We start from the raw sequence: 25067 nt of genomic DNA, 5'->3' as shown, positions 1-25067 counted from the left end.
AGACCTCTAAAGATTTTTGGGGTAACCCATGTGCCCCCTCTTCAGATGTGGGAAAGAACGATGCTGACCTTCTGCTTTCTCCTAGCCAGGAGGAGACTGATAGGCTATTATTGAAATGGAAAGACCCAGCACCTCCAACATACTTACATACATAACTTAATCAGGGAAATCATGTACCATATCAAATTGGAGAAGATTAGATAGGCACAATCGAGGGTTCAACCAGAAAATTGTATAATATTTGGCAGCGTTTCTTAATGTTTGTTGAAGATAGAGGCTGATAATATAGTAATGCAAACCTCTGCTGCTGCCCTCTGTCATTTCTATTCATTTCAGTTATTTATCTGTGTGTATTTTTTTTGTCTGGCTATTTGAGGGAAGGTAAAGGTGGGTGGTGGGATGGGATGGGGTGGGGTGGGCGGGGGTGTAGTTTCCTGCTTTGTTTTGTTGGACTTGTGTTAAATTGTAAAAACAAAATAAAAAGACCTTGATAAAAATTTTTTTTAAAACTGCTCTGGCCTGGCTTGTATTATATTATTTTATATTATTTATAGTAATAGACTATTTGTATCATATGACAGCGACCATATTCCTGAATTCTCACTGATAAAACACAGTGTTTGGTCCTGCAGAAATCTATCTGCAGCTCTTTGGTTTATTCAGAGGTCTATTTTTCATTTAAATGTAATTAATATTTTTTTTGTGGTTAGTGAAGACCTGGATGCCTTTGAGTCCCCAGCTGAGCTCCCACCGCCCCACCCACAGATGGCGGTAAATCAGCTCAGCTCAGCTCCTCCTAGCCGACCTACAGCAGCTGACCTGGATGTTGATGCCGATGCTGAAGCGGGTACACTAGTTTTCCCCGGGTCAGGCTCCAATGAGGAGTTGATGAAATTTTTTGTTTCTTTTGTTTTTTTGCATTTAGGCCACTTCATTTCCTCACAGTAACGTAACTAGATGCTCAGGAGGATCCCTCCCAGCAGTGTGTGTGTGGCATTTATCCCGGAGCGGAGTCACTGACCACAGAAACCTGTCAGTATGTCTCAGGAGGGATACCAGCAGTCACCAGCCGACACCAGGTCAGTTCATCCTGTAAAGTCTTTTTTTTTTTTTTTTAATTTATTGAAATGTGTTTCGCATTGGCTAATACAGTGACATAATTTCTTAAATACCAACGCCTAAAGTAAGAGCTACTAACACGGCTAAATATAATATAATAACCAGTGAAGAGGAAATGAAACTGCAACCGATCAAATAAATGCGACGAGTAAACTGCTTCAGCAGTAACTGGGTCTTAATGTTATTAACGCTCATGAAGTTATATCACTGAATTTAATCCTCTACATTTATCTGCAGAGTGTGTATGTATGTATGAATTAATAAATATACTTTTAATTGAGTCAAAGACGGTTTATTAGCGAGCTATCCTTACGTTACCCGTGTTAGCTTAGCTGGCTGCTAGCAGAGAGGATAGAGTAGGCTACTTTGGGTTTTCAGAATAAAACTAATAAAATAATCTGTCATGATATTTATCAGTAATTATAGCTGAACAAAATTTGCATGAAAATAATCATATATCCCTTTCTCATGCGTGTAGTTTATGTTTAATTTTTACGAGAGTGAAGAAGTCATGCAGTCACATCCGTGGTGCTTTGTCACCGAAGGGTCGCCATGGTAACTTAGATCTGGAAAGACAAATGAGAACAATAAGGAGACGCCTCCTCACCTCCATCTGCTCCTGTGAAGCTGCTCAGGTGTCAGTGGGTCAGACTGAGGTTTCACTGGGCAGCCTCCTTAGTGCTGCTGCTGTGTTTGAGTGTGTACAGGCTGTTTCTGATGTAAGGCTCAGGGTTCAGTGCAGCATCCTTTACATCAGCAAGCAGCTTAGTTGAGGACTCACAGGCTTATATAACATCATTCATCTTTAGCAGAGTGGTTTCTGTGGCCTGGGTTAATCAAATATGATAACGTTTTAGTTCGACAAGACCTCAGAGACCAATGAAGCAGACAGAGTGATTGTTTTAGTTCATATAGGCTATGTAAAGTTGTTCCTCTTTTTATATATCTTTGGGGCTTTTAGTTGAGGGAGACAGGAAATGGGGAGGCAGAGAGAAGGGGAACGACATGCAACAAGGGGCCACCAGATTCAGGATTGTAAACGGGACCAGCTGCAGCGAGGAGCCTCTGCATATGGGGCACCTGCTCAACCCACTGAGCTACATGTTGCCCCATAAAGTTGTTCTTCTCTTGTCAGTTCTTTAAATGTGCATCATATGAGACGTCCCATATAAACTCAGTGTAGTTTATATCAGAGGACTGTAAATTGTGAAACGTTCTCAGGGAATAGCCTAACTCTGCAGCACTGCAGTGACAAGTGTGCACGAAGGAATCAGAAAAGCTGTGAGGCCTCTCGCAATCGAGAATTCACAGCTTGTCTCTGTTTTTAACTGTTGTAAACAGTATAACATAAATAACACGAAGGTGTCATGGACACTAGGAAAGTGGAAAACAAGCATTTTCACACTAGTCTCTCACATTTTATACAGTAGACAGCTTGATGAGTTAATTGGGAATGCAATAATGAAAATAGAGTTTTGTTGTAGCCATAAAGCATTTACAGTTTTGAATTGATTGTCAGGAACTAGTCAACTTAAAAATACATCCATTTGTCCCAAGCTGAAATTCTTCTGGAAGGATATCCAGGCTTCTTTAAGCACAGTCTTTAACACTCAAATACCCCTGAGTGTTGTTGTCCTGTACCTGGGTCATGTTCCTTTTTTGAAATGTAGGAAAAAGATAAAGCTGCTGCAAATACTCTTGGTGGCAAGCAAGAAAACAATTACAAGGAGATGGTTAAGCCTGATTCAGCCTACCCTAGATGACTGGTTTGATATTACTCTGGAGATATTTAGGATGGAAAAAGAATCCAAAAGGACAAATTTGATCAAATCTGGAAAAATTGGATCTCATTCATAGCCCCCACAAGATCAGACTTTATTTGATCTCACTGGTAATTTTACTTTGTAACTTACTCATTTAATTTGTGACTGGTTATTGATGACTATTTCTATGACAGCAGCAGCATTGAACCCCCCTCCCCAAACAACTGCTGTGAAAAGGTTCTATTATCTGCCGGTTTTTTTGCCATCAATGCACCCTTCTATACCTCTGATTAACTGTTTGTACACACTTTGTTTAATACACACAAGCTTGAACACGCCTGAGGTGCAGAGGAACAGTCCTGGGAAAACACCCATACAAATCTTGCATGAATATGGCACCAAATCTGGCAACCTTCCTGTGTATGTGCTGGAGAAGGCTGAAGGAGAGGCTCATCAGCCCAGCTTCGTCTTCAGCGTGAACATCGGAGATGTGAACTGCACAGGTACGTGAACAGTCCCACGCCGACTGTGCTGACAGCTGCTTAACGAATGAAGCCCTGTATTACACTACAGTGTAAAGCTGATGAGAAATAATCCAGTCATAAAGAGTAACATTTTTTGTTTCCTCTTTATTTCACCACTCCCCTTTCATAAAGGACAATTCCAGGCGAATTCAACTCGGGGGTGTATTTTCATATCATTTTAGGTCTAAAAGAATGAATCTGAAGATTTTCAGTTTAATCGCTCCTGTTTTGCGGTAGTTGTGTCTGTCCCCGCATCGCCACGGCAGCAATGAATGGGAGTGAATGTAAGTTCCGCTGTTTAGGCTGTTTCCAGCCCTCAAAGCTGCAATTTTTTCCCACAGACAGCAATCAATCAATCAATCAATCAGACTTTATTTATAGAGCACTTTTCATACAAAAGATATGTAGCACAAAGTGCTAGCATCAGATGGCTACTCAAACATGCACCGAGAAGTTTATTTACTTCAAGCAAGCCGACATGTTTGTAAAAGTCGATCTAATTCAAAGTCTCCCGGAGTCTTGCGCGTGCCCGAAGTTGCAGTGTTGGTGTATTCAGGCGCAGTCGGAGCTACCGCTTGTGTCATAAACACAGGAATATCAACTCTTGACTTGCTTGAAGTGTACATTTTTTTCCACAGACAGCGTCAGATGGCTACTCAAAGATGCGCCGAGAAGTTTTTTTTACTTGAAGCAAGTAAAGAGTTGATATTCCTGTGTTTATGACACAAACGGTAGCTTTTCCCACTGCTCCTGAACACACCGAGCACGGCAACTGGGTCTCGCGCGAGACTCCGGGAGACTTTGAATTAGATCTAGTTTTACAAACATGTCGGCTTGCTTGAAGTAAATAAACTTCTCGGCGCATGTTTGAGTCGCCATCTGATGCTGTCTGTGGAAAAAAATTGCGGCTTTGAGGGCTGTAAACAGCCTAAACAGCGGAACTTACATCCACTCCCATTCATTGCTGCCGTGGCGATGCGGGGACAGACGCAACTACCGCAAAACAGGAGCAATTAAACTGAAAATCTTCAGATTCATTCTTTTAGACCTAAAATGATAGGAAAATACACCCCCGAGTTGAATTCGCCTGGAATTGTCCTTTAATGTATCATAGATTGAGACACATTTCAAAACTTGATTCAGGGTTTCCGAGGTTCAAAATAGTCATTAAAGTTTAATCTTACGAGCATGTTCTTTAGCCATGCATGACTGGTTGCTAAGTGGTTTGAGGTGGTGGTGCTTTTTAAAGAATCATTTCTGTAACATATTACATAATCAGTGTTGTTGTGTCTGGTTGTGTTTCAGGTCAAGGTCCCAGTAAAAAGGCAGCTAAACACATGGCTGCAGAGGCCGCCCTGAATATTCTGCAAATAGACGCCGGAGCAGTGTGAGTAGAGATCTGACAAACTCGCTGTCGATGGTTGTAATATTGATTGGCAATAAACTTAATAATCATTTAATCATTGAAGTTATTTATAAAAGCAAACATGGCAGAGATTCACTATTTCCATGTGAATATTTTGACATGAATTTGAGTGTGTTAGTTTGGGCTTTTGTAAATTACATTGTTCATTTTTAACTGTTTCAATTAATTGAGATAGCAATTAAAACAATACAACAACAATAAAAACAGATTAACTGATAATGAAAATGGTTAGCTGTAGCCCTAAAGTGAACCTGACGTAACATTTTTAGCAGTGCAGAGCTGTGCAGCATTAGTGATCAATTTGTTTTTAGTAATTTTTTAGTAAACAAATACCAAATATTTACCTTTTTCAACCTCCATACCTTTTTTCTGTTTCTGGACCTTCATTTTTTTATAGTGTAATTTCTATTTTAATAGTTATTTTATTATTATTCCTATTTTTTATTTTAAGTAATGTTTATTGTTATTATTTATCGAAATGAATATTTTATTTCATCAAACTGAATATATTTTTTATTTGTTGTGTTGGATGAATAAAATAGGCAAATTAAAGTGTCAGAAGTTAGCACGAGTTAATTAATCAGCTAAGTAAATGACAGATGAATCCATCATTATAGTGACTGACAGTCTGTGGTGATCTGCTGCAGCTTTGATATGATTCCCAACAGGAACATTCCTGTGAAGCCTGAAAGTAATGGCGATGCACCGGAACCAAACAACCACCCCAACTCAGTGGGAATACTGCAGGTGTGTAAGCTGTAGTGGATTCCCTGTGTATGCACTGTGAATATATGGTTTATAAATGTTGAGTAAATAATACACTAGCCCTTATTTTTCCTCTTTTTTCATTGTAGGAGCTGGCGTTGCAGAGAGGATGGCGTCTTCCTGAATACACAGTTGTAACGGAGGCTGGTCCGCCGCACAAGAAAGAATTCACTGTTACTTGTCGAATGGAGTCCCTGTCAGAGAAGGGTATGAGTCTTTATGAGATATTCATGTAAAATGCTTCAAAGTGGCTGTAACTCTTAATTCATCCGTCCCGTTCTCACTCTCTGTCTCGTGTTTTGACAGCTACAGGAAACTCGAAAAAGTCAGCAAAAAAGGCAGCGGCAGAGAAAATGGTGGCAAAGCTTCAAAGTCTGTCTGGCTGCTCTGAAATCACTTGGGTATGTCAAATATTTCTAGCATTCTTTTAACGACCTCTGAAGGCAGCAGCAGCGGCGTTTCAGAGTTAAATATGAGGAGTTTTTTTCTAACGTCTCGCGTCTCTTTTTTTCAGGCGCCTAAACCAAGCGTGCGATTTGAGAACTTGAGGAACTCGTCGGCAGAGAAGATGTCTTTACTGAGGAGGAACCCCCTGAGTATTCCCAACACAGATTACATTCAGATGATGTTAGAGCTGTCTAAGGAACAAGGCTTCGAGGTCACATACTTTGATATTGGTGAGACGGCCCACACTGCATCTCTGTTTGTGATGAGTGTTTCCAATCCAGCATGGCTCCTCTTTTCCTCAGTCCTGTCTCAGCTGTCCCCAGGACAGAGGCTGATTAAGCAGATTATTAAGTAGAAGGTTTATGAATGTGACTGCAGTCCAAATTTTACTTTAATTGTGGCATCAGGGCATGATTAAAAACAAACAAGCAAAAAAAAAAAACATTAAGGAGATAATTATAATCCATAATAGATCAAATCATATGTGGGGTAATAATGAAATCTCTAAGTAGTGTATAATTTCGTTTTGAATTATTAGTACATGCTTCAAATTATACAGACACTTCGTAGCTAATATTCTTTTACAGAATTCTCTCACTCTGTTGGTGCTGTTGTTTTGTGTTTCCACCAAGCTAGAGGAAAAACTGGTTCTGATTGGAGATTAAAGGATTGTTATTTATATTATTTATTATTAAGTTATATTTCAATTAAAATATTGATTATATCTACATAGTGACAATATAAGAGGGTCGGACCTAAAGAGAGTTGAAGGAATTGGGAGATTGTCTGTGATGGCAGTGACAGAGGTGAAGGTGCACTGAACTGAATGTCACACCCCTAAAGAAAACAGCTTTACTCATATTTACCTTTTGTGTCACATGGTGTGTTTTTGTCTTTTTTGCAGATGAGCTGACCGTGAACGGACAGTACCAGTGTTTGGCAGAGTTGTCCACCTCCCCCGTCACCGTGTGCCACGGCACCGGCATTTCCTGCGGTAATGCGCACAACGACGCGGCACACAGCGCCCTCCAGTACATCAAGATCATGGCCTCCAACAAGTAAACACCACCGAAGTCAGCGAGCCACTTCACCCACATTGCCACATATATCATCAGCTGATGTCTAGTCATGATGAGGCTGTAGGTTGTTCTTCCCACGTAGTCTTCCTGCCCATGGACAGTGTGAGGTCAGGTCTATTTTTTTAGTTCATGTAAATGTTACAAAAGCAGATCATGCTCCAGAGTATAAAAGGCTCATCACCATGAACCATACACATAAAATCACATTTACATTTTTTGTCATCAGGAACTTAAGATACCATCATATTTTATATAAGACATGAATTATGTGAAGAAGAACTTCATGCGTGTAAATTATTATGGAACGCTTCCTATTAACTTTTATTTTTTACATTATTAGCTGAAGCTGTTTTGCTTTATTTATTTTTTACGATGTTGGGAATGATTGGCCTTTTTTCTTTTAAAAAAATAGGATGGAGATGCTTTAACGTTCCAGGTGACTTCATTAAATTTTTTTATTCCACATAGTTTTCCTCTCCAGCAGAGAAAACCAAGTTCCCCCGCCTTCTAGTTGGACTTAAATAAGCAATAGTCACCTGAAAATGGAAGTGAATTGAAGAAGAGAGATTATTCTGGCTTTTAAAGTCAAAAGAATGATCTATGCTTTGATATGCAACGGGGCAATTGAATCATTTATTTTTCCTATTTCCTCTTTCCCATCTGTCATAATGCAGTCTACAGTACAATCCCTGCTGTTGCTATCTGGTTGACTCAGAGCAGGTGACGTGTGACTTTATAAGCCTTGTCTCTCTTTGTTGCAGTGTGCCTCATAGAACCTAGAAGTAAAAATCTGTGACGTATTAAATACATTTACTGACGGTATCCTTTAGCAGGAACAACATGTGTAAAAAAAAAAGCCAGGAAATAAACCCAACCTCTAAATGTTAACAAGTGCTGGTGTCTGTGAATGATCAATAGACAGTATTGAGAGAGCAAGATCTGCTGCGGAGCTTTCAAGAGCTGTTGCAGCGTTATTGAATGAAACGTCTCTCGTGGGAGCCGAACGCTTGACAGCCATCAATTTATGAGGCAGCACGTTCTGCTGTATTAGTACAAAGGCAATTACATCAGGGCCTGTGCACGGGTTCATTCGCTCCTGATTTGTGTGGTTTTGTAAGGAGGAGACATGAAAGCTCAAAGCTCACTACACAGAGTGATGGTAGAAGAAATGTATTTGAAGTTTGAAGTGTATCTGAGTTTGTTTTGTGACTTATTAACAATAAATTCCCAGAATTTCAGCCTGAATAACGAAAGGGAAGCACCTGATAATTGTTTTTCTGATAAGAATTGTGATTGATATAATTTGGATAATTGTGCTCTATGTTGTATTAACCCATAAGAACCCAGACCCATTTATCCTTGAAGGAAAATTAAGTGGGGTGAAACACAGACCAAGTGGAATGCATGGAACACATTTTTGAAGTTTTTTTTGAAATAGCGCCACCTATTGTCAGAGATCTAGAATGTTGCATATATGTCACATCGGGCGTTTTTGGTATCTTAAATTTTCACTTGAAAATAAATGGGCTTAACATTTTCTTTTGCTCTGTAACACAAATTTGACCTTTTATTTGCATTTCCATAACATATATCAAAATTACAAATTTGCTGGTTACTATTGACACCTTTTTAAGACAAGTTTCACAACAAAAAAGGGCAAACACTATAGAAATGCGAATATTGCCTCATATTGAAGGCTTTAACCAGTTACTGAAGCCTTAAAAGCTGTGCAACCACAATTTTCTTTCCAACTACAAATACCTTGGCATCTGGATGGACAGTTGTCTTAATTTTAAGCACCATATCACCACCCTCATTGCTAAACTAAGAACAATACTTGGCTTTCTATACAGAAATAAGCACCGTTTTCCTACTCACCACAGGAAAAAAATTGGAGACACTATTTTTTCTCTGTTTTAGACTATGGAGATGACATCTATGGAAGAGCTGCTAGTTCCACTTTGATTCCCCGGGATGCTGTTTACCACTCAGCCTTACATTTCACTTCCAATGATTCATATAATACTCATCACGGCACTCTTTATCAAAATGTCGGCTGGTCATTTCTGACAGTAAGGGGAAAACAGCATTGGTTTTTATCCATTTTTAAAGCCCTGTCACAGTTATTGTCTCCTTATTTATCATCTCTGGTAACTATAAAATCACAAAACATTGGTACCCACTCACAGAACTGATTGTTGGGTCATATTCCATTCGTCAGAACTGAGCTGGGTAAAACGTCCTTCTCTCACAATGCACCACATGGGACCCTCTCTCCCATCAGTACAGCAGTCCAGAACCCTTGTCTCAAACCTGGTTCATGACTGTTTGACTGTGTTAACTTTTCTTATTTGTTTCCTAATATTTTCTTATGTAAACTCTCATTCTTCTTTGCTGTATTTGTTGTTCTGTATACAACATCTATTGCACGTCTGATGGTCGTCAGTACATCCTGAACACTGTATCCTATTTTGTTACAGAAAATACAGCAAAAAAGCATAATTACATTAATATGGGACCAGCATGGGATACTAAAATCTTGTTCATTTACTGAGAAGAGTGTCTCTGCTAAATCTGTGGTTCAATTTCCGGACTGATATATCATTTTATTAAATATTGATTGAATTTGACATTATTTTTATGTTAACATTTTTAAATTATGTTTTAAATTGAACAACATAGAGTATATTAATTCAAAATACCTGAATCACCTAAATTAATTGAGCAGTTCTTTCCCATTTTCCTCATTGTGACATAGGCGTCACATGGTATTTTTCCTGACTTTTTTAAGGCTAAGGCCCGATGTGACGTATATGTCACAGCAATATTTTCTTAAGTTGTTTTATATGAGTTTCTTCAAAAAATGAGGTCAGAACAGGTTAAATACAACAAGGGACATGTTATAAAAGGATTTGCATTGTGAAATGGGTGGTGGCTTATTTTATTGACAGAAAGCAAGCTTTTTAAAAGTAGCGGCCTCTGTGAAATGTGCCAACTCTGCTGGCCACCATCTTGGAAATGTTGTCATGGATAGAGAGATTCACAGAGAGTCATGTGACTGCACCAGGATGTTGAGTAGATGTCACTTAGGGACTTTATGAATTAAAAGTTCAACATAAATATGTGTAAGGGGCTTTCCAGGACACTTGAAGGCAGTGTGACACCCGTGTCACCGTGGGTCCTTATGGGTTAAAGAAGACACATGTGTAAACATAATTGACTAATATGTGACTTAAGTGCACCTTTCATAATTACATAACAATCCAAATATTACTTCATTCATTATTATATTATTCTAGTTCATTTCAATTGATAAACTGCTGCACATATGACGTTTTCAGCTGCGCTGGAAAATCTTTTATCAGAGGATGTTATCGTCACAAAATCATGTTCATACATCTCATACAGGTCTCAAATGCAGATTTTAAAAGGAGCACAGAGAAGCTCTCCCTGTTCCTGCTGTCACTGCACAGTGAAGCTCCGACATCCACACATAAAAGATAAGAGTAGTTTATCTTGTGATCTGTGAAGAGTTTTTACAGTTAGAGCTGAAAAAAATCTAAATTTGCTTCTTTACTTTGTTTTATGTTTTTTACTATCTATATATTTAAGGATTTTTGACTGTTGGTCAGACACAACTAGACCTCTTAGGATATCACTATAGAAAATGTAATTTCTTTCGACTGAAAGATGATTCAACATTATCAATGTGAATTTTCTTTGCATATAAACCACTCATTCTGCGTCATCTTGAGTTTTACAGTTTTATTAGAACAAGCACTATGTAGCAGCAGTGTACAGTGTTCATGGAGAGATATGTACTTTGTTAAAATTGCACTTAGAAGGTACCCATTAGGAAACAGATTGGAAAGAAACTGAGTGACATGTGACACATGTCAGTCCAAAACAAAAACTAAACATGAGAGCCCGATTGAGAAACCAAAAACGTCTTCTTTTTTTTTCTTCTTTTTGTCATAAGGCATCTGCAACATTCATTGGCAGGCTAAGTTGTCTAGACATGCAGGTAGAACAATGGACGAAGAAAGCACGAGAAGGTTTCATGATTTTTTTTTTTTTTTTTTACACTACAGTCTGACTCTATGATACCACACACTACGCAAAGCATTTACCCCAACCTCCGCTCATCATCACACCCGCTGCTGGGATTCAGTCTTGTTCAACAAAATCACCGATGTAGGAGGAGAAAGGAATCAGGTTTTTTTTTTTTTTTTGCAGTAGTGACCCATCTTCTAAAAATGTGCTGTATTTACAGTGATCGCCAAAAATGTACCGGTTACATGTTGGGAGTAGCAGAGCAATGCAGGAGCTCTTTGAACACTGCAAGCGTTTTACAGTCAGAGAAACCTTTTTTTTTTTTTAAACGTTTAACATCAAAGACATTTCCCTCAACATTAGTTTGTCCACAGCTAACTCCTCAGTACAGTTTATCATCTGTAGGCAGGTGGAGAGTGTGCGATGTGAGTTTGACTTGTTAATGGCATACCTTCTTCTTGGCATGGTGGGGGGGGGTCCTCATCAGTGGTGTGTTTGTGAGGCATTAATAAATGCATTAAGGCACAGCAAGTGAAACTGATGCTGACAAGTCGTAGCAATGAGTTTGTGATCAGGGGATAAAAAGCACATATATGTTAAAAAAAAAGAAAAAAGAAAAAATATGGATGCAAAGCAGTGCTATCTTTTTTTTCTTTTTTTTTTGGTTTGTAATCTACAGTACCATGTGAACAGTGCACACAGGATGGATTTGCTTCACATAGTTTCCACTCTACATATAATATACACTCACTCTCTCGCTCAGAGTCCTCATCCTGAACGAGGGGGGCAATCAACTTAAAATGTGCTCTGGTACACAACGTGTGGCTGCTCGCAATGTGTTGGGGTTGATTTCAATCAAAGGCCCCAGTGTTATATTTTCTTTACTCTGTAACACAAAAGGAAGTGGGGAGGGGGAGGAGGGGGGACTAGTTAAAACATTAAAGCTAATCTGCTTTGCAATAAATATAGAAACTTCAAATAAGTAGTAAGTGGTGCTTTGCAGAAGCCCACGTCATAGCAGTAAAGTCTCTGGGGAACCAAGTTACACACATTAAAATATCAGCTTCAATCTCCAATGTTCGCACAGTATAGTTGTTACTGTACAGATGTGTTGGGCTCTTTCATCTAAAACCATCCTCCAGTGTCCTGAAACTGCAGTGTCATGGGATGACCTGCAGGTGTCTCTGGTGTTTCATAACGTTACACAGGAGGCTGAATGACTCATGGTTTGCAGATATTTATTTTGATTGATGAATTAATCATAAGATGTATTACCTGCTGTGGTAGTAATTAATAATCTAGGTCATTTACCAATAAAATAAAAACAAATATTTGCTGGTAAAAGATTCAAAAATGCCAAGAGATATATTGTTATATTTATATATATATTTACACACACACACACTATATATTAAATTAACATTTTTGGTTGGTAGTCAGAATTAAGATTCTGTGCATGAGGCATCACTTTGGAAAGTGTGATGGGAATTTATCATTAGCTTTGACAGAAAATGACTGATTTATTGATTATACCGTGTTCATTAAAGGGGGATCAATAGTGGTGTGGCTGGATGTAGAGTAAATGAGGGTTTGGCCTTGTAGTGGAAATATAGGACTGTTTTACTCATGTTTCACCGTCAGCTCTAATTATAGAGCACAAACATGTCTCAGAGGACTTCACGACCTCCACAACCTACTACTCCGTCTTTTCTTAGGACTCCCCACACTCAGATGACTTAACATCTAATGTTTGAGAGGCCGTTATGCTGCTGAAACCAAATACATTTACCTGCATTTACCACTCTGACTGAGACTGGATTCGCCCACGATACATGGAAGGAGTTACATATGTATTTATGTAACCATGTGACTCAGGAGCTGGTTTCATGTAACCATGCAGAGGGGGCCAGGAGTAGTGGTTGAAGGGAGGACGAGGCCCAGTCGGGGGAGGGCGCTTTGAAGTAAAATGAGTAGCTTCCCAAGAGAGAGTACTGCTATCACACAGATTCAACAGTATTAAAAGGCAAGAATAAATAAAATCTGCCAATTCACATAGTACTTTTACACTAAATTCTGAGTCCCAGATATTTTATAAAAATACCTCTTTTTTCTACAATAATTGATGACATAGTAAATACGGCTTAATGCCAGTGAAAGCTGCTCTCTAAACATGCACGGTATCGTAGGTAATCAAAATGTCTACCTCATAGACTAGTCTAACCCAAACGGCTGTCGGAAATCAAATGGCTTCGACTAAAAAGCGCTAAATCGTGTGACATGTCGTTTTAAGGCAAGGACATACTCAGAAGTCAAAGGAGCTGAGGGTAGATCTACATAGGAGTGGGTACGACTGTTGCCCCGACAACCCAGCTTGGACAAGCACAATGAAGGTGATCCTACGGGATGTTTCCATGGATGGATGACCGTGTGGCGGCGCCACAGACCCCTCCACAGGGTCACTGGGCATCAGGCCATCCCTCAGCTCTGCAGCCGCTCCTATCCATGCACGTCAATGTTTTTTTGTTTTTTTAACTCATCAACCTTGTTTCTCTCAACACCTCATTGTGCATAGGTAAGAGCCTCCTTGTCTGCGATGACGATATGGTTGACAGAAGAATCCATTTGCTACCACAGGCTCGCTGTAGGTTCCATATTGATGAAGCCGGGGTTCTTGCGGAGCTCCCAGTACATGTTGTTGGAGACCCACCGCTCCCTGTGATTGCCGTCCACCACTTTCCTGGAAGAAAAGACACGAGCCACAGTTGTAAGTTGATAAACCAGAAGAAAACATGGAAGCACGATCGTGCTCATGTCAGCCTGGCTGCCAAACATGTTTTCTGTAAGCACAAAAAAAACCTGCATACACACTTTCCTGAACACACACTAGTGCACAAAGAGCAAAACTGAGGCAACAGAGAAGCCTCATGAACTCAGCTGAGTAACCCATACACATGACAAACATTGAGGTGGGAGTACATTTTTGTGGTGGAGCTGAGAAGATGTGGACAAACACTGAAAAACTGAAATGGCAGCACTCACAAAACAAACTAGAAACATTTATTCAACGCACAGCAGTGCCTGACGGACGCGTTTCAGCCCTTGGCTTTCTTCAGCGTGAGATTGCTGAATGGGTGTGACCCATATATATATAACCTCCCGGACCTCCCTCGAAAACACCAGCTGATAATCAATCAATCAAACACTTAGTCAACAAATAATAATCATCACATGACACAGAAGATTATGCTACAAGTGGCCAATAGGTATTTGAAAACCTACACCATACTTAATAAGATGGCCACACTACATAAAGTCACATATTCACTGGATCAATATCACGTGGTGAACAACACAAGATCAAATATGTCAGATCTAATACATCACATAGTAAACACTAAGTGTCAAACATCTTGGAATAATAATTAGATAAGAATAATAGATTAAAAACAGTATACAAATATTTAAAAGAAACGAAAAAGATCGAAAAAAAATCGGAAATATATATAAATCCACCAGAGTCCTCTAAACAGGGATCCTTAGTGGTGACCCATGAAAAACTATCTAACATTCAAAATCTCAAAGATGTGGACAAACCATTTACACTTTTCCTGCTGCCGCCTTCATGTCTTCTATTCTTATTGTTGTAGATATTATTTTGATCTACTTTATGTTTTCTAATCTCTCAGAACATTTGAGGTTTTTAATGTAAGAGCCACATCCACCAAGTCGTTGCGCTGGAGTTAATGTACAATAGTACTAGGTTCTTTATATTTGTAGGAGCCATTCTCGGCTTTTATTTTGGTGTGTATTTTAGTGTTTATTTTGTAACTTCTGCTCACACAGGAAGTGAGGTAGGGCATACGGTCACGGGGGCTTATTTAAACTGAGCTGGGCTATCGGCAGGTGTTGCTGATATTGGGAAGCAAACAATTCTTTGACCGTGACATGCTGTGCTGTGCCAGGAAGGTATTGTTGTATTGTTTTTGTACAAATAAATCCCTTTTATGGTAAACTTCATTTTTGGCAATTGGTTTGATCGCACCATGCCGTCAATTAAGCTAAACTATATCAGCAACAGTGAGTGACTTTCTTTACATGGCTTCGAGGAAGAGAAAAGTCACTACAATATTAGTATTTTATTGTATTTGTGAAACGTAGCCCTGAAGGAAGACAATTATACTCCTCTAGCGCTGCCTATTGTGTATGGCGAGAATGACAGTAAATTCAACCTTGACAACAATAAAAACAATACAGCAATACGATATGTGGTGAGACGTAACGCACCACATACACATGAAAGCACGCACTGCAGATGATGTATACACGACGTGATTATAGAGCAATCAGACGACAGTGTGATGAAGGTGGAAGAAATAAGGTGAGAGACAAATAATAATAAGTAGGTTGTTTTTGCAAATTTCACTACAGTGATGTAAATGTCAGATCTAATGTACATTTACACTTTATTTTGATTAATTGTTGTGATGAATTTTATCTTTCTTATTTAGATAGCAAGGGTAGTTTAATTCCCTTTTTCATTCTATCCCTTATACTGATGTTCTCATAAGGGATTGATTCATAGATTACATTTCTGAGGTTTATTGATGAAGAATGAGACAGTAAATGATGTTTAACAGACACATGCGATGAGTCAATGGGTGTTAACGGCAACAACAGCTGCTGTGGTGTTCTTGTAGGCAGAAGTGTTGATATTCAAATAAATACACGAAGAAATGTATATGAAGGGAAATATGCTGTCAAGTCTGAGAACGTGTAGAACAAGGTGCTGATCTCAAATGCTTACATTTTCATTTGTGCAAACATTTACAGGTTTAAGGTGTATTTAAGGTCAAGTGGTCACTTCAAGCTCACACATGTGTTTTCTTACATCACAAAGTGACAAATCTGTCGTGTCGTCTCTAACATGTCTTGCATTCAAATTGTTGCAAAACTTGGAGCTGTGGAAATGAGACAGCAGAGCTTTTGCATCACAAGAAGTGCTCCACAGGCGCATGAATTTGTCACAATGTGATTCAGCAGCACATTTGTGAACTCGGAGTGACCGACTCCAGAGGTTGTGATGACAGAGTTGTGTTTGTGCAGGAAAATAGATATAAATCTGAGCTTATGTTGAATTACACGTCTGTAGCCGTCACTGTGTTTGTGTTAACATCAGTCTACACCTTTTTTCTCTGAGCTTCCAGGAGTTTTTTGTTTATTTTGTGACTTTGTATATAGAACCGAGCGATGGGGACGCACAATTTTATGAAAGTCTTTGTGTTTCCAGACAGTTTCAGTCATGAACCCACACAGAGGTTTACACACATCTGCCGGCTGGTCCCTGTGCTTACTTGAAGAAGCGTGGCTCCTGTTTGATGTTGTTCTCCTCGTTCCACTTCCTCCTGGCTCTCTGCATGTCCTCGATACGCTGCTTTTCGGAGGACGCCATCTCCAAGTTCCCTTCTTCAAGGTGCCTGCGTGACACAAACAGCACTTCTCAATCTACACAAATCAGGTAGCAACACAAAGGGCATAACGATAACTCAATATTTAAAGTCAGCTTTTTTAGCTGGACATCATTGGCAGATTAGATAGATATCACACTGTTATCTGGGCTTATCAAGGCTGCTGAGAATGTGATGCTGCACCTTTGATCGGGCCTGAATCTGGCATCAGTACGCGGCAAGACGTCTTTCAGCTCGGGGCAAAGCTCATTCAGTTCAATGGCAAACCTGGTGAAGCCATAGTACAGCTCATAGTCTGTGGGCATGGATCCTGGCAAGGACAGAACGACACAAACAATCAGTTTTGACAGGCTAGATATCAATGTATTCATATTTTGAATGCATCAGAGAATAAAATCTAGTATAGCGCGTATGTCTCCCTGTCTGTTCCTTAAAGTCTTTCAGTGAACCAGTAACACCCGACACACGATGCCTACCTGGCCTCCAGATGCATTTAGCAGAAGGTGGGACACCACAGTAAAGGCCCTCGTGCCATTTTCCAAAAAGCCTGTGGATGACTTTTCCTTCTTGATCCATCACGAATCCTTGAACCTCATTTACATTTGAGCTCCAGTAGTTTCCCTAAAAAACAAAGACAGCGCTGTTAGCTCAGGTGTATCCTATGAGGCTTACCTTACCACGTTGAATATGCTAATTTATTTGAGAAGCAAATATTATATTAAAATATGTAGTAGATCGTATTTAGGACTGATGATGTTGTGTTTCAGTTAATCTAAACACTTATATTCTGTAACCTTTTCAGCAAAGGTTTAATTTTATTTACAAATGTCAGGTTTTTTTTTTTTTTTTGCCTGCAAGAAACATAAAGTGTCAGTTTAGCAAAAACATTTCATTCAATTCAGTTCAATTTGTTCAGTTGTTTTATCCATACAGTGATCTCTGGCCCAGGTCATGTTAACTGAATATTCGGTAACACTTTACTTGAATAGGTATTCATAAGATTGACATAAAACTGTCATAACAATGACATAACAGCTGTCATAAACATCAATGAATACTTATGACAGCTGTCGTTAAGTGTCATTCGTTAAGTTATGTCACCTTTGATGCAAAGTTGACATTATTTGAGATGTCCTTGTTATGAGAACTTGACATCATTTTTTTAAGTTTGGAAGTTAGGTCTGCTATGACAATTTAAATTGTCTTTATGTCAAGTTGTCGGAACAAAAACATCTCAAACAATATCAACTTTGCATTAAAAGTGACATAACTTACCAAATGACACTTAACGACAGCTGTCATAAGTATTCATTGATGTTTATGACAAACAGCTATGTCAATCTTATGAATACCTATTCAAGTAAAGTGTTACCGAATATTCTGTAGGACTGACACAATTTCCTATATAAATGTATGTCTATAAATGAAAATTCATCAAATCCTCATCTGCCTTTAATTTATTTATTTTTACTCTTTTGCTACTTGAACTGTGAAACGGGCATGAAGTTGCCCTGTGTGGTGATAAAAAGGCCTTAAAATCTTAATTTGGTGCAGACTGCAGGAACCCTGTGATGGCTGACGAGGGGGCTCTGCTGTACCTTGACGAAGGTGAGCTTGCAGAGGCAGGCACTGCTCTTTGTGTTTCTGATGGTGATCTCCCCGTAGTGTTCGATCCACCGTCGGCCACTGAGGATGTTGTGTACACAGGTTGTGACTTTGTTCCATTCATATTGATCTCCAAACCTAGGGAGTAACGCAATAACAGCTGATCAGCCCGAGGTGCTGCTGGTGAACATCATAAGATCTGAATCCTCATTCTGTTCAGTTTAATATCCGTTTTATATCCACACATTGATCCAGAGGAAAAAAGAAAAAAAAAAAAGGAGCCTATTCTGTGGTCCCAGATTTTCAGCGTTCATGTCTCAATGATTTTGTGTGATATAAATAGCATTACACGCCTCCTCAAACCTCCCATTGAAGGACATTATTCATGGCCTGCTTCTCCCCGTGGACTCCTCTGCAGCACATGGATGGGTGAGACATTTGTATTTTTAAGAGCTGTCACAGCACAAGTACAGCACCGGTAAAATAATTTGTTGTCAGGTTTGAGTGGAGTCAACTAGCCACACACAGCTGGTGTCGACTCTCATATATCAGAAAAAACAGTTTCTCTGTTATAATTATAATTTGGATGCTACTGTGAACACAATTTAGTCACAAAATGGTGATTACAATAATATGGAGGAAGCATCAGAAACGCTGTTAGGTTTAACAGCTACACAGATCATCTGGATCAAAGTTACCTGGGAATCATGAGATTCACGGTCCCGACAGGTAAAATCTCCATCGATTTCCCCCAGAATTTGTTTTTCCATCTCACATCTGAAAAGGAAAAGAAAAAAAAAAAACTCATTAGAATTAAAGAAGAAAGCACTGACATTTTTTTTTTCTCAAATTATAAAAAGGTAAAATAAGCTATCTCTGTTTCTTCTGTAAACAGTCAGCTGGATATTAAAAAGGCTAACTGAGTCATGTCGGCGCCTGTGATAAGCCACAGCTCCCATGAGGAGGATCCCTCACTAATTAGTCAGGTAACCTACCTTGCCAGAAGGTGAAGTTCTTAGACTCACAGTGGCAGGCGGAGATGGGAGGGTGGTGGCTCACCTGTGAGACGAGATCAAATAAAAACTCTGACAGCTGTTGTTGTTGTTATTGAGTTTACACATTATATACATATATTACATAGTCATTTTTCCAAGCAAAAAAATTCTACTCCTGAAACATTGACATTTTGTCGGTTTTATCTGTGATCGTGACCTGAATATTTCAATCAGTCACCTTCACCTTTGGGAAATAATTGTAAAGCACATTTTTCTCTATTTAGACCAAACAAATACTCAATGGATCAAGAAGAAGATCAATGAATAATGGATATGACCGTTAAGTGCAGCTCTGGTTAACTGTACACCCAAGTTATCAAGAGTGCAACCTTTAAAAATTCAGTGTCATGTGAAACAGAGGTGCACACATGCAATTCAAATTAGAGTATCCTTGAATGATCTGATCACAGCGGGTTGACAAATGCAAGAGATGACAAAAACATTAATTTGTCGTACCTGTTCTGAGAAAAAACAGAAGCCCTTGTCTTCTCGAATACATTCATAAGTCTCTCCGAGTAGCGGGTTGAATGGCTTACTTCCTGCTCTGTAGTAAGTGGATGAGTAGCCTGAGACGGCAAAAGCGGCGACGAGAACCTGTCGGAGAGTCAAAACAAGACGGCCAATGTAAATGAGACAGGATTAACCTGCTCACATTAACAGGCTTTGAGAGGAGTAAGACAAACATTAGTATGCACTGGACACTATCACGAAGGACGAAGACAGAGAAAATCAGGAGGATCCAAGGTGAACAGCTGCATTGGAGCGTAGTGCCGCCTCGCAGAGACGCCTCTGAGTCGAAGACTATTTATCCTGGCTTATGTTTGGCAATGTCACCTCATATATAAACAAATAGATGTGATGGACACGTAAATACAGCAGCAAAGTCAAGTTGAAAATCGTCTTTTTTTCTCCACGAGTCTGCTACAGAAGCAAAAGAAAGCAACTGGTCGCTCTGTGAGCAGCAGTGAAGGGTCACGCTGTTCAGACTCAGACTTAACATCTGATCTGACACAGAGCTCATGCTGCATCTCGCCGACTTCTTTACCATGCGTTCGAAGGGATCCTCCGTCTCGGCGGCCTTGTCCAGCAGCTCGCTGTACTCCATCTCTTCGCACATGCGCTGCAGGGTGTTGAGGGGCTCGTTGAGCTCCACGGGCATGGACACTTTGGACAGGTCCTTGCCGATGTTGTTCCTCAATATGTTCCAGAGGTTGATGTTGCTGGTGTCGGGACACGGCGCTGGCAGGCAGGTGCGCCGCCCGTTACGGAAGGAACAGCCAGCAAAGTCTCCATTGGCCACTGGGAAATAAAAAACACATGACCTCATTAACAATAAACTATGTGCTACAACATTATATCATGGAAACTTTGCTCTTAATAATAAAATAAGAGGAATTCTATTTATTATAGGAGCACTTTCAAAAATCTAGGACACAAGCTGATAAATAAAATCAAATCCAGAATCTAATCAAATGCAAAACTTTTTCGGGAACAATGGGGAAGCTGCAACAATGAGATGATTTATTGTTTAGTATCTGTTCATTATTGTCACTTTTCAATCAAAACTGTCAAAAACTTTTCACTTCCAGTGTCTAAATTTAGAGGCTTTTATTCACAGCTGCATCGACCTCCCACAGTTTTCTGTGTTCATTGCTTGGCACATAAAACAAGACTTTAAAACAAATGAGCTCGGGGCGTCGTATAGCTCAGTGGGTTGAGCAGGCACCCCATATACAGAGGCTACAGTCCTCACTGCAGTGGCCCTGGTTCAATTCCACCCAGCGGCCCTTTGCTGCATGTCATTCCCCCTCTCTGTGTCTCTCTCCAACCGTCCTGTCCATTAAAGGCATAAAAGCCCACAAAAAACAAATGAGCTCAGAATCAACTACAACAATTTAGATCTCAAATCTAGATCATCTAGATAAGCAGTCTTTCTTTCTACGAGATCATGGTCATAAGATGAAGAACTTGATGCAGGTGATACAGGATTTAAGTGATGTCAATTTCCAATAAATTTCAGATTAACCAAGTTATGAAGACCCAAATTATATGGAGTAATCCTGGTGCTTATGACTGCTTGGATATCAAGTGTTGCCTTTATTCATGTGAAGTGAGAGTTAACTGAATATTTACAGCTGTTGATACGACTGGATAAAGGAGGACATTCAAAGTCATCACCTTGAAATTTACATTTTCCTGACACTTTGTAGATGAATGATGAATCAGTTAATTGAGAAAATAATCATAATCAGCGATATTAGTGGAAATCAGGTGCAGGCATTACATTAACTCAACAGGATAAAATCAGATAATCAAAATTAAAGAGAACATTTAAGTAAAATCGGGATGAGCTCCCTGTTAAAATCATGTTTTAAGAAGGAAAGTTTAATTTGGTTAATGCAGTCGTCTTCCCGAGGAGAAGTCATTCCAGAGCCTCGAGATAAAAAGGCTCTATCTCCTCAGGTTATTAGCCTGGCGCAATGCAGACGCTGGAACAGATAAAATATGTCTGCCTGAGGATCTCGGGAAGCTTCATACGGGCTGGGATGAGAGTAAAAAGCCAGGAACAGAGTGAGGATCCAGGCCACTAAACACAATCAATAAGATTTTAAAATCAGACCTAAAACACCAAAGGAAAGCCAGTGTGAGGAGGCCAACAGGTGTGATGAGGTGTTCAGTTGCTGGAAGGTTTATAGCTCACCTCATCAAACACACAGTGAAGACAGTGGCTCTGTGTGAAAAATGTGTAATAAAATTTTAATACTTTATTTTATTTACTTTTTTATGCTATTCCTGATTATTCCAGTCTCCTTGAAATGATACGACCAACCCTCCCCCGTGTCCTTTCCCAGACGACTTCAGACTTGTACTGAAACCCGGTGTTTTCATCATCATGAGATATTATCCATCACTGTGTGGTATGTGACAAAGATGGAGGAGGGAGATCCCATCCCTGCTCACGCAGAGAGCTTTCATAAAGCCTAAGAGAAGCCCTTGGCACAGAGCAACACTGCAAAGTCAACTGCCTCAGCCGCACGGATAAATGAGCTCGCCAGTGCCAGAGCGCACGTCTCTGTGTGGGAAGCACAGTTGATCCGCTGAGTGCTGATCCTCTCCTTTATTATTATTATTACCCCCCTATTTCTAAAATAGAGAAGTACAGATGCTTGGTGTGGGGCTCGTGGAATTGGACCTACTTTGTCTGGAGACGTTATCAGTCACGCTGGCGTTGTCCTCGGAAATGTTATCGCTCACATCGCTGACATATGACTCATCGTCTGAGCCCTGTTAGGGGGAAACAGGTAGAGAGCGGAGAGTGAGTCAGTGCAGTCGAGTACAACACAGACTCTGATCAGAACAGAGCGGCAGGCAGCATCGGCTTCACACGCACACATACAACAGTCGCTGCAGTTTGCCAGTGGCTACCAAACTGCAGCAGTCATCGGCTATCTGTCCCACTGCAGCAGTCATGAGACGAGACACTGCAGCATTTTCATACTTTATATATAGAAAAACACAACGGGGCCACCGATGCCGCCGAAGACGAGCATATTGTTGCCACTTGATGTAATAGCCCTCTATTATAGTCGCCTGCTGCTAGTGGAGGTTTTGGCCCGCAGTCTAACACACACAGGTCTGGATGTGTCTGCTGTAAGGAGCTATAGGATAGAGATGGAGGCGGGTTGATGAATTTCCTCTGAGAGCAATCCCTCAACATGGGTCAATGCATGCCTGGGGAGCAACAATGCTGGATGGCTGTTCAGAGGCCACATATATTTGGATCAGGGTGTTCACGGGAGTTAAAAATGGGAACACGGCAGAAATAATTGTTTTGGGTGATGGGCTAAACTGCTGTTTTAACAAAGCTAGAGGGCTGCAAATCAAGAGACAGGGCAGTCAGAAGAGGAGTGTTATTATTCTGAGACACAACTGAAGGATTATGCCTCAGGGCAGATTTTAAAAAATGAAAAAATAAAAAATAAAAAGCCGTCCTGTGTACATGAGTTTGTTTGAGTTGCTGTTATAAGCTATCTCGGCTTTTCCTGCTGCCCTCATTAAATGCTGACTAATTTCTACACCACACCCAGCCATTACAGTGACGTTTTATCTGGCTTCCCAGCAGCAGGGCTACTTTAACACCCCCCCCCCCACACACACACACACACACAACCCTCCCTCCCCTCCTTTTTGAGCAACTCCTGCTCATCCTCAGTCCATACCGCCGTCTCAACTGTCCCCCTCCGTTATACCTCGTTCTCCGACGAGCTAGCAGACAGAAGCACTTCCTGGGCATCAAAGAACTCCGAGACAGACTCTGACATGGACAGTCGGCTCTCATTAGAGGCCTGCTGAGTCAGAGGGATCCCCATCTGTTCGCCGGCCTGCGGGCAAACACATGCAAACACACGAGATGTTCACTGTTCCTTGCTCTAGTGACAGTTTTAAGAACCAACACAGACCCGGACAAACACAAAACACCACGAGAAGACAACATCGTGCAGCATGTGTATCCTTGCCAGAGGGCAACCTCCCATCCATTACTAATTAGTCATTTTTTTCCATTAACCTTGGTGTCAGGTTCTGCATAAAATAATGATCTATTAAGCTTACCTGCCAGAGTGTACTGGAAATACCATCAATCTATAAGGACAGGAATCAATACTGCAATTGACAAACGCAGGAAGCAAACACTCCGACTACCTGGTCCGGCCCCGGAGGGCTCGGTGTTGTAGCAACACAGGGGTCAGAAATTAGCTCCGTCAGTGACAGACTGACCACAGTGACCTACCTCATCAGGCGTGGAGATGATGTTCACGCTGACAACTTGTTCATTCAAGACAGATTCAGAGTGGATGCGGTTGAGTCGAGTGCGAAGCTCTGCGTTTTGGGTCAGGGCCTGGACGACAGAGAGAGTGGATTGTTTTTCTACAGCCCATATGAAACAATTAGTTGATATTGTGGCATGACACAGATGTACAGAAAAAAACCTTGCAGGAATGTTTGTGTGCCTGGTTTTCATCAGTGGCTGGATGGATTAAATGATCTCACTCCTTGCTACACCTGGAAAACATGTGTGTAAAAATATGTACTCTAATCCCCAGTACATCAAAAGAATATCAAATATCCAGCTTCTTACTTTGTTCTTTTTAGTTGTGAAAAATGCTATTAATTTGACCAATTTATGTATGTATGTATAAGTATAATTAAAAGTATTAAAAGTATCATGTTAGAAAAGACACAAAAGATTTATCTCTGAGCCCTGTTTTATGTATTTTGGGTATAATAACAGAGGGAGTAGAGTTATCACTCCAGCAAACTCTATGGTGTAGATTGGCCCTTACTGCTGGGTGTAGGATTGCTCTAAGACACTGGAAAACAAAAAATATTATACAATTTAATGAATGGCTGGAAGAAATGAATAAAATAGCCAGTTACGAACAACTGATTTTCAGACTGAACAATACGGAGGAGATATTCATGAAACTATGGGGTCCCTACATGAGGCTTGTACGAGATGGACGATTAGAGGGGCACAGGGGATGAATTTTTATGTGGATGGGTGCTGTGTAAATTAATAGATATATTTGTTTAAAAAGGGTTAGAGTATTTTAGCCTCTTTCAGCTCCTTGTTTTGGTTTTAAAAGGACCACATTTTGACTGTTTTGGTTTATTTTCACAACCAGCTGTTGAACACAGTGAGGCTATTAGCATCTAAAGATACAAATATTTTTTCCTAGGAACTGGTGGAGACCAATAGAGGAGCTA

General features: G+C 40.1%; 2 protein-coding genes across 4 annotated transcripts in view; one reads left to right on the top strand and one right to left on the bottom strand.

The window, feature by feature from the left end:
• The first annotated feature begins 834 nt into the window (after nt 1-834).
• On the top strand, nt 835-8453 carry prkra (protein kinase, interferon-inducible double stranded RNA dependent activator). Of its 2 annotated transcripts, none has more exons than XM_085764952.1 (8): nt 835-1079; nt 3210-3385; nt 4712-4793; nt 5501-5579; nt 5687-5804; nt 5904-5998; nt 6112-6274; nt 6949-8453. In XM_085764952.1, exons 1-8 carry the CDS (start codon nt 1039-1041, stop codon nt 7104-7106), a joined length of 912 nt encoding a protein of 303 aa, XP_085621078.1. In that variant the 5' UTR covers nt 835-1038; the 3' UTR covers nt 7107-8453. The 2 variants fall into 2 exon arrangements, with proteins under 2 accessions (XP_085621078.1, XP_085621077.1); XM_085764951.1 differs by having other exon boundaries at nt 5480-5579.
• A 2420-nt stretch (nt 8454-10873) lies between these two features.
• The window catches only part of osbpl6 (oxysterol binding protein-like 6), a 40477-nt gene continuing 26283 nt past the window's right edge, over nt 10874-25067 (bottom strand). For both annotated transcript variants that reach the window (XM_085766005.1, XM_085766006.1), the window contains 12 exons: nt 24091-24198; nt 23552-23683; nt 22499-22586; nt 20347-20600; nt 19758-19895; nt 19242-19305; nt 18945-19023; nt 18240-18384; nt 17118-17262; nt 16825-16951; nt 16528-16650; nt 10874-13913 (listed from right to left, as the gene is read on the bottom strand). In XM_085766005.1, the coding sequence (XP_085622131.1) occupies nt 13802-13913; nt 16528-16650; nt 16825-16951; nt 17118-17262; nt 18240-18384; nt 18945-19023; nt 19242-19305; nt 19758-19895; nt 20347-20600; nt 22499-22586; nt 23552-23683; nt 24091-24198 (1515 nt within the window). In that variant the 3' untranslated portion in view covers nt 10874-13801. The remainder of the gene's footprint in view (nt 13914-16527; nt 16651-16824; nt 16952-17117; nt 17263-18239; nt 18385-18944; nt 19024-19241; nt 19306-19757; nt 19896-20346; nt 20601-22498; nt 22587-23551; nt 23684-24090; nt 24199-25067) is intronic.

Source organism: Trachurus japonicus, chromosome 21 (assembly GCF_045865225.1).
Source record: "Trachurus japonicus isolate A0001 chromosome 21, Traja_1.0".
Classification (NCBI taxonomy): domain Eukaryota; kingdom Metazoa; phylum Chordata; class Actinopteri; order Carangiformes; family Carangidae; genus Trachurus; species Trachurus japonicus.
The sequence above is the reverse complement of the archived record's forward strand: the minus strand, read 5'-3'. Positions and strand labels throughout refer to the sequence as shown.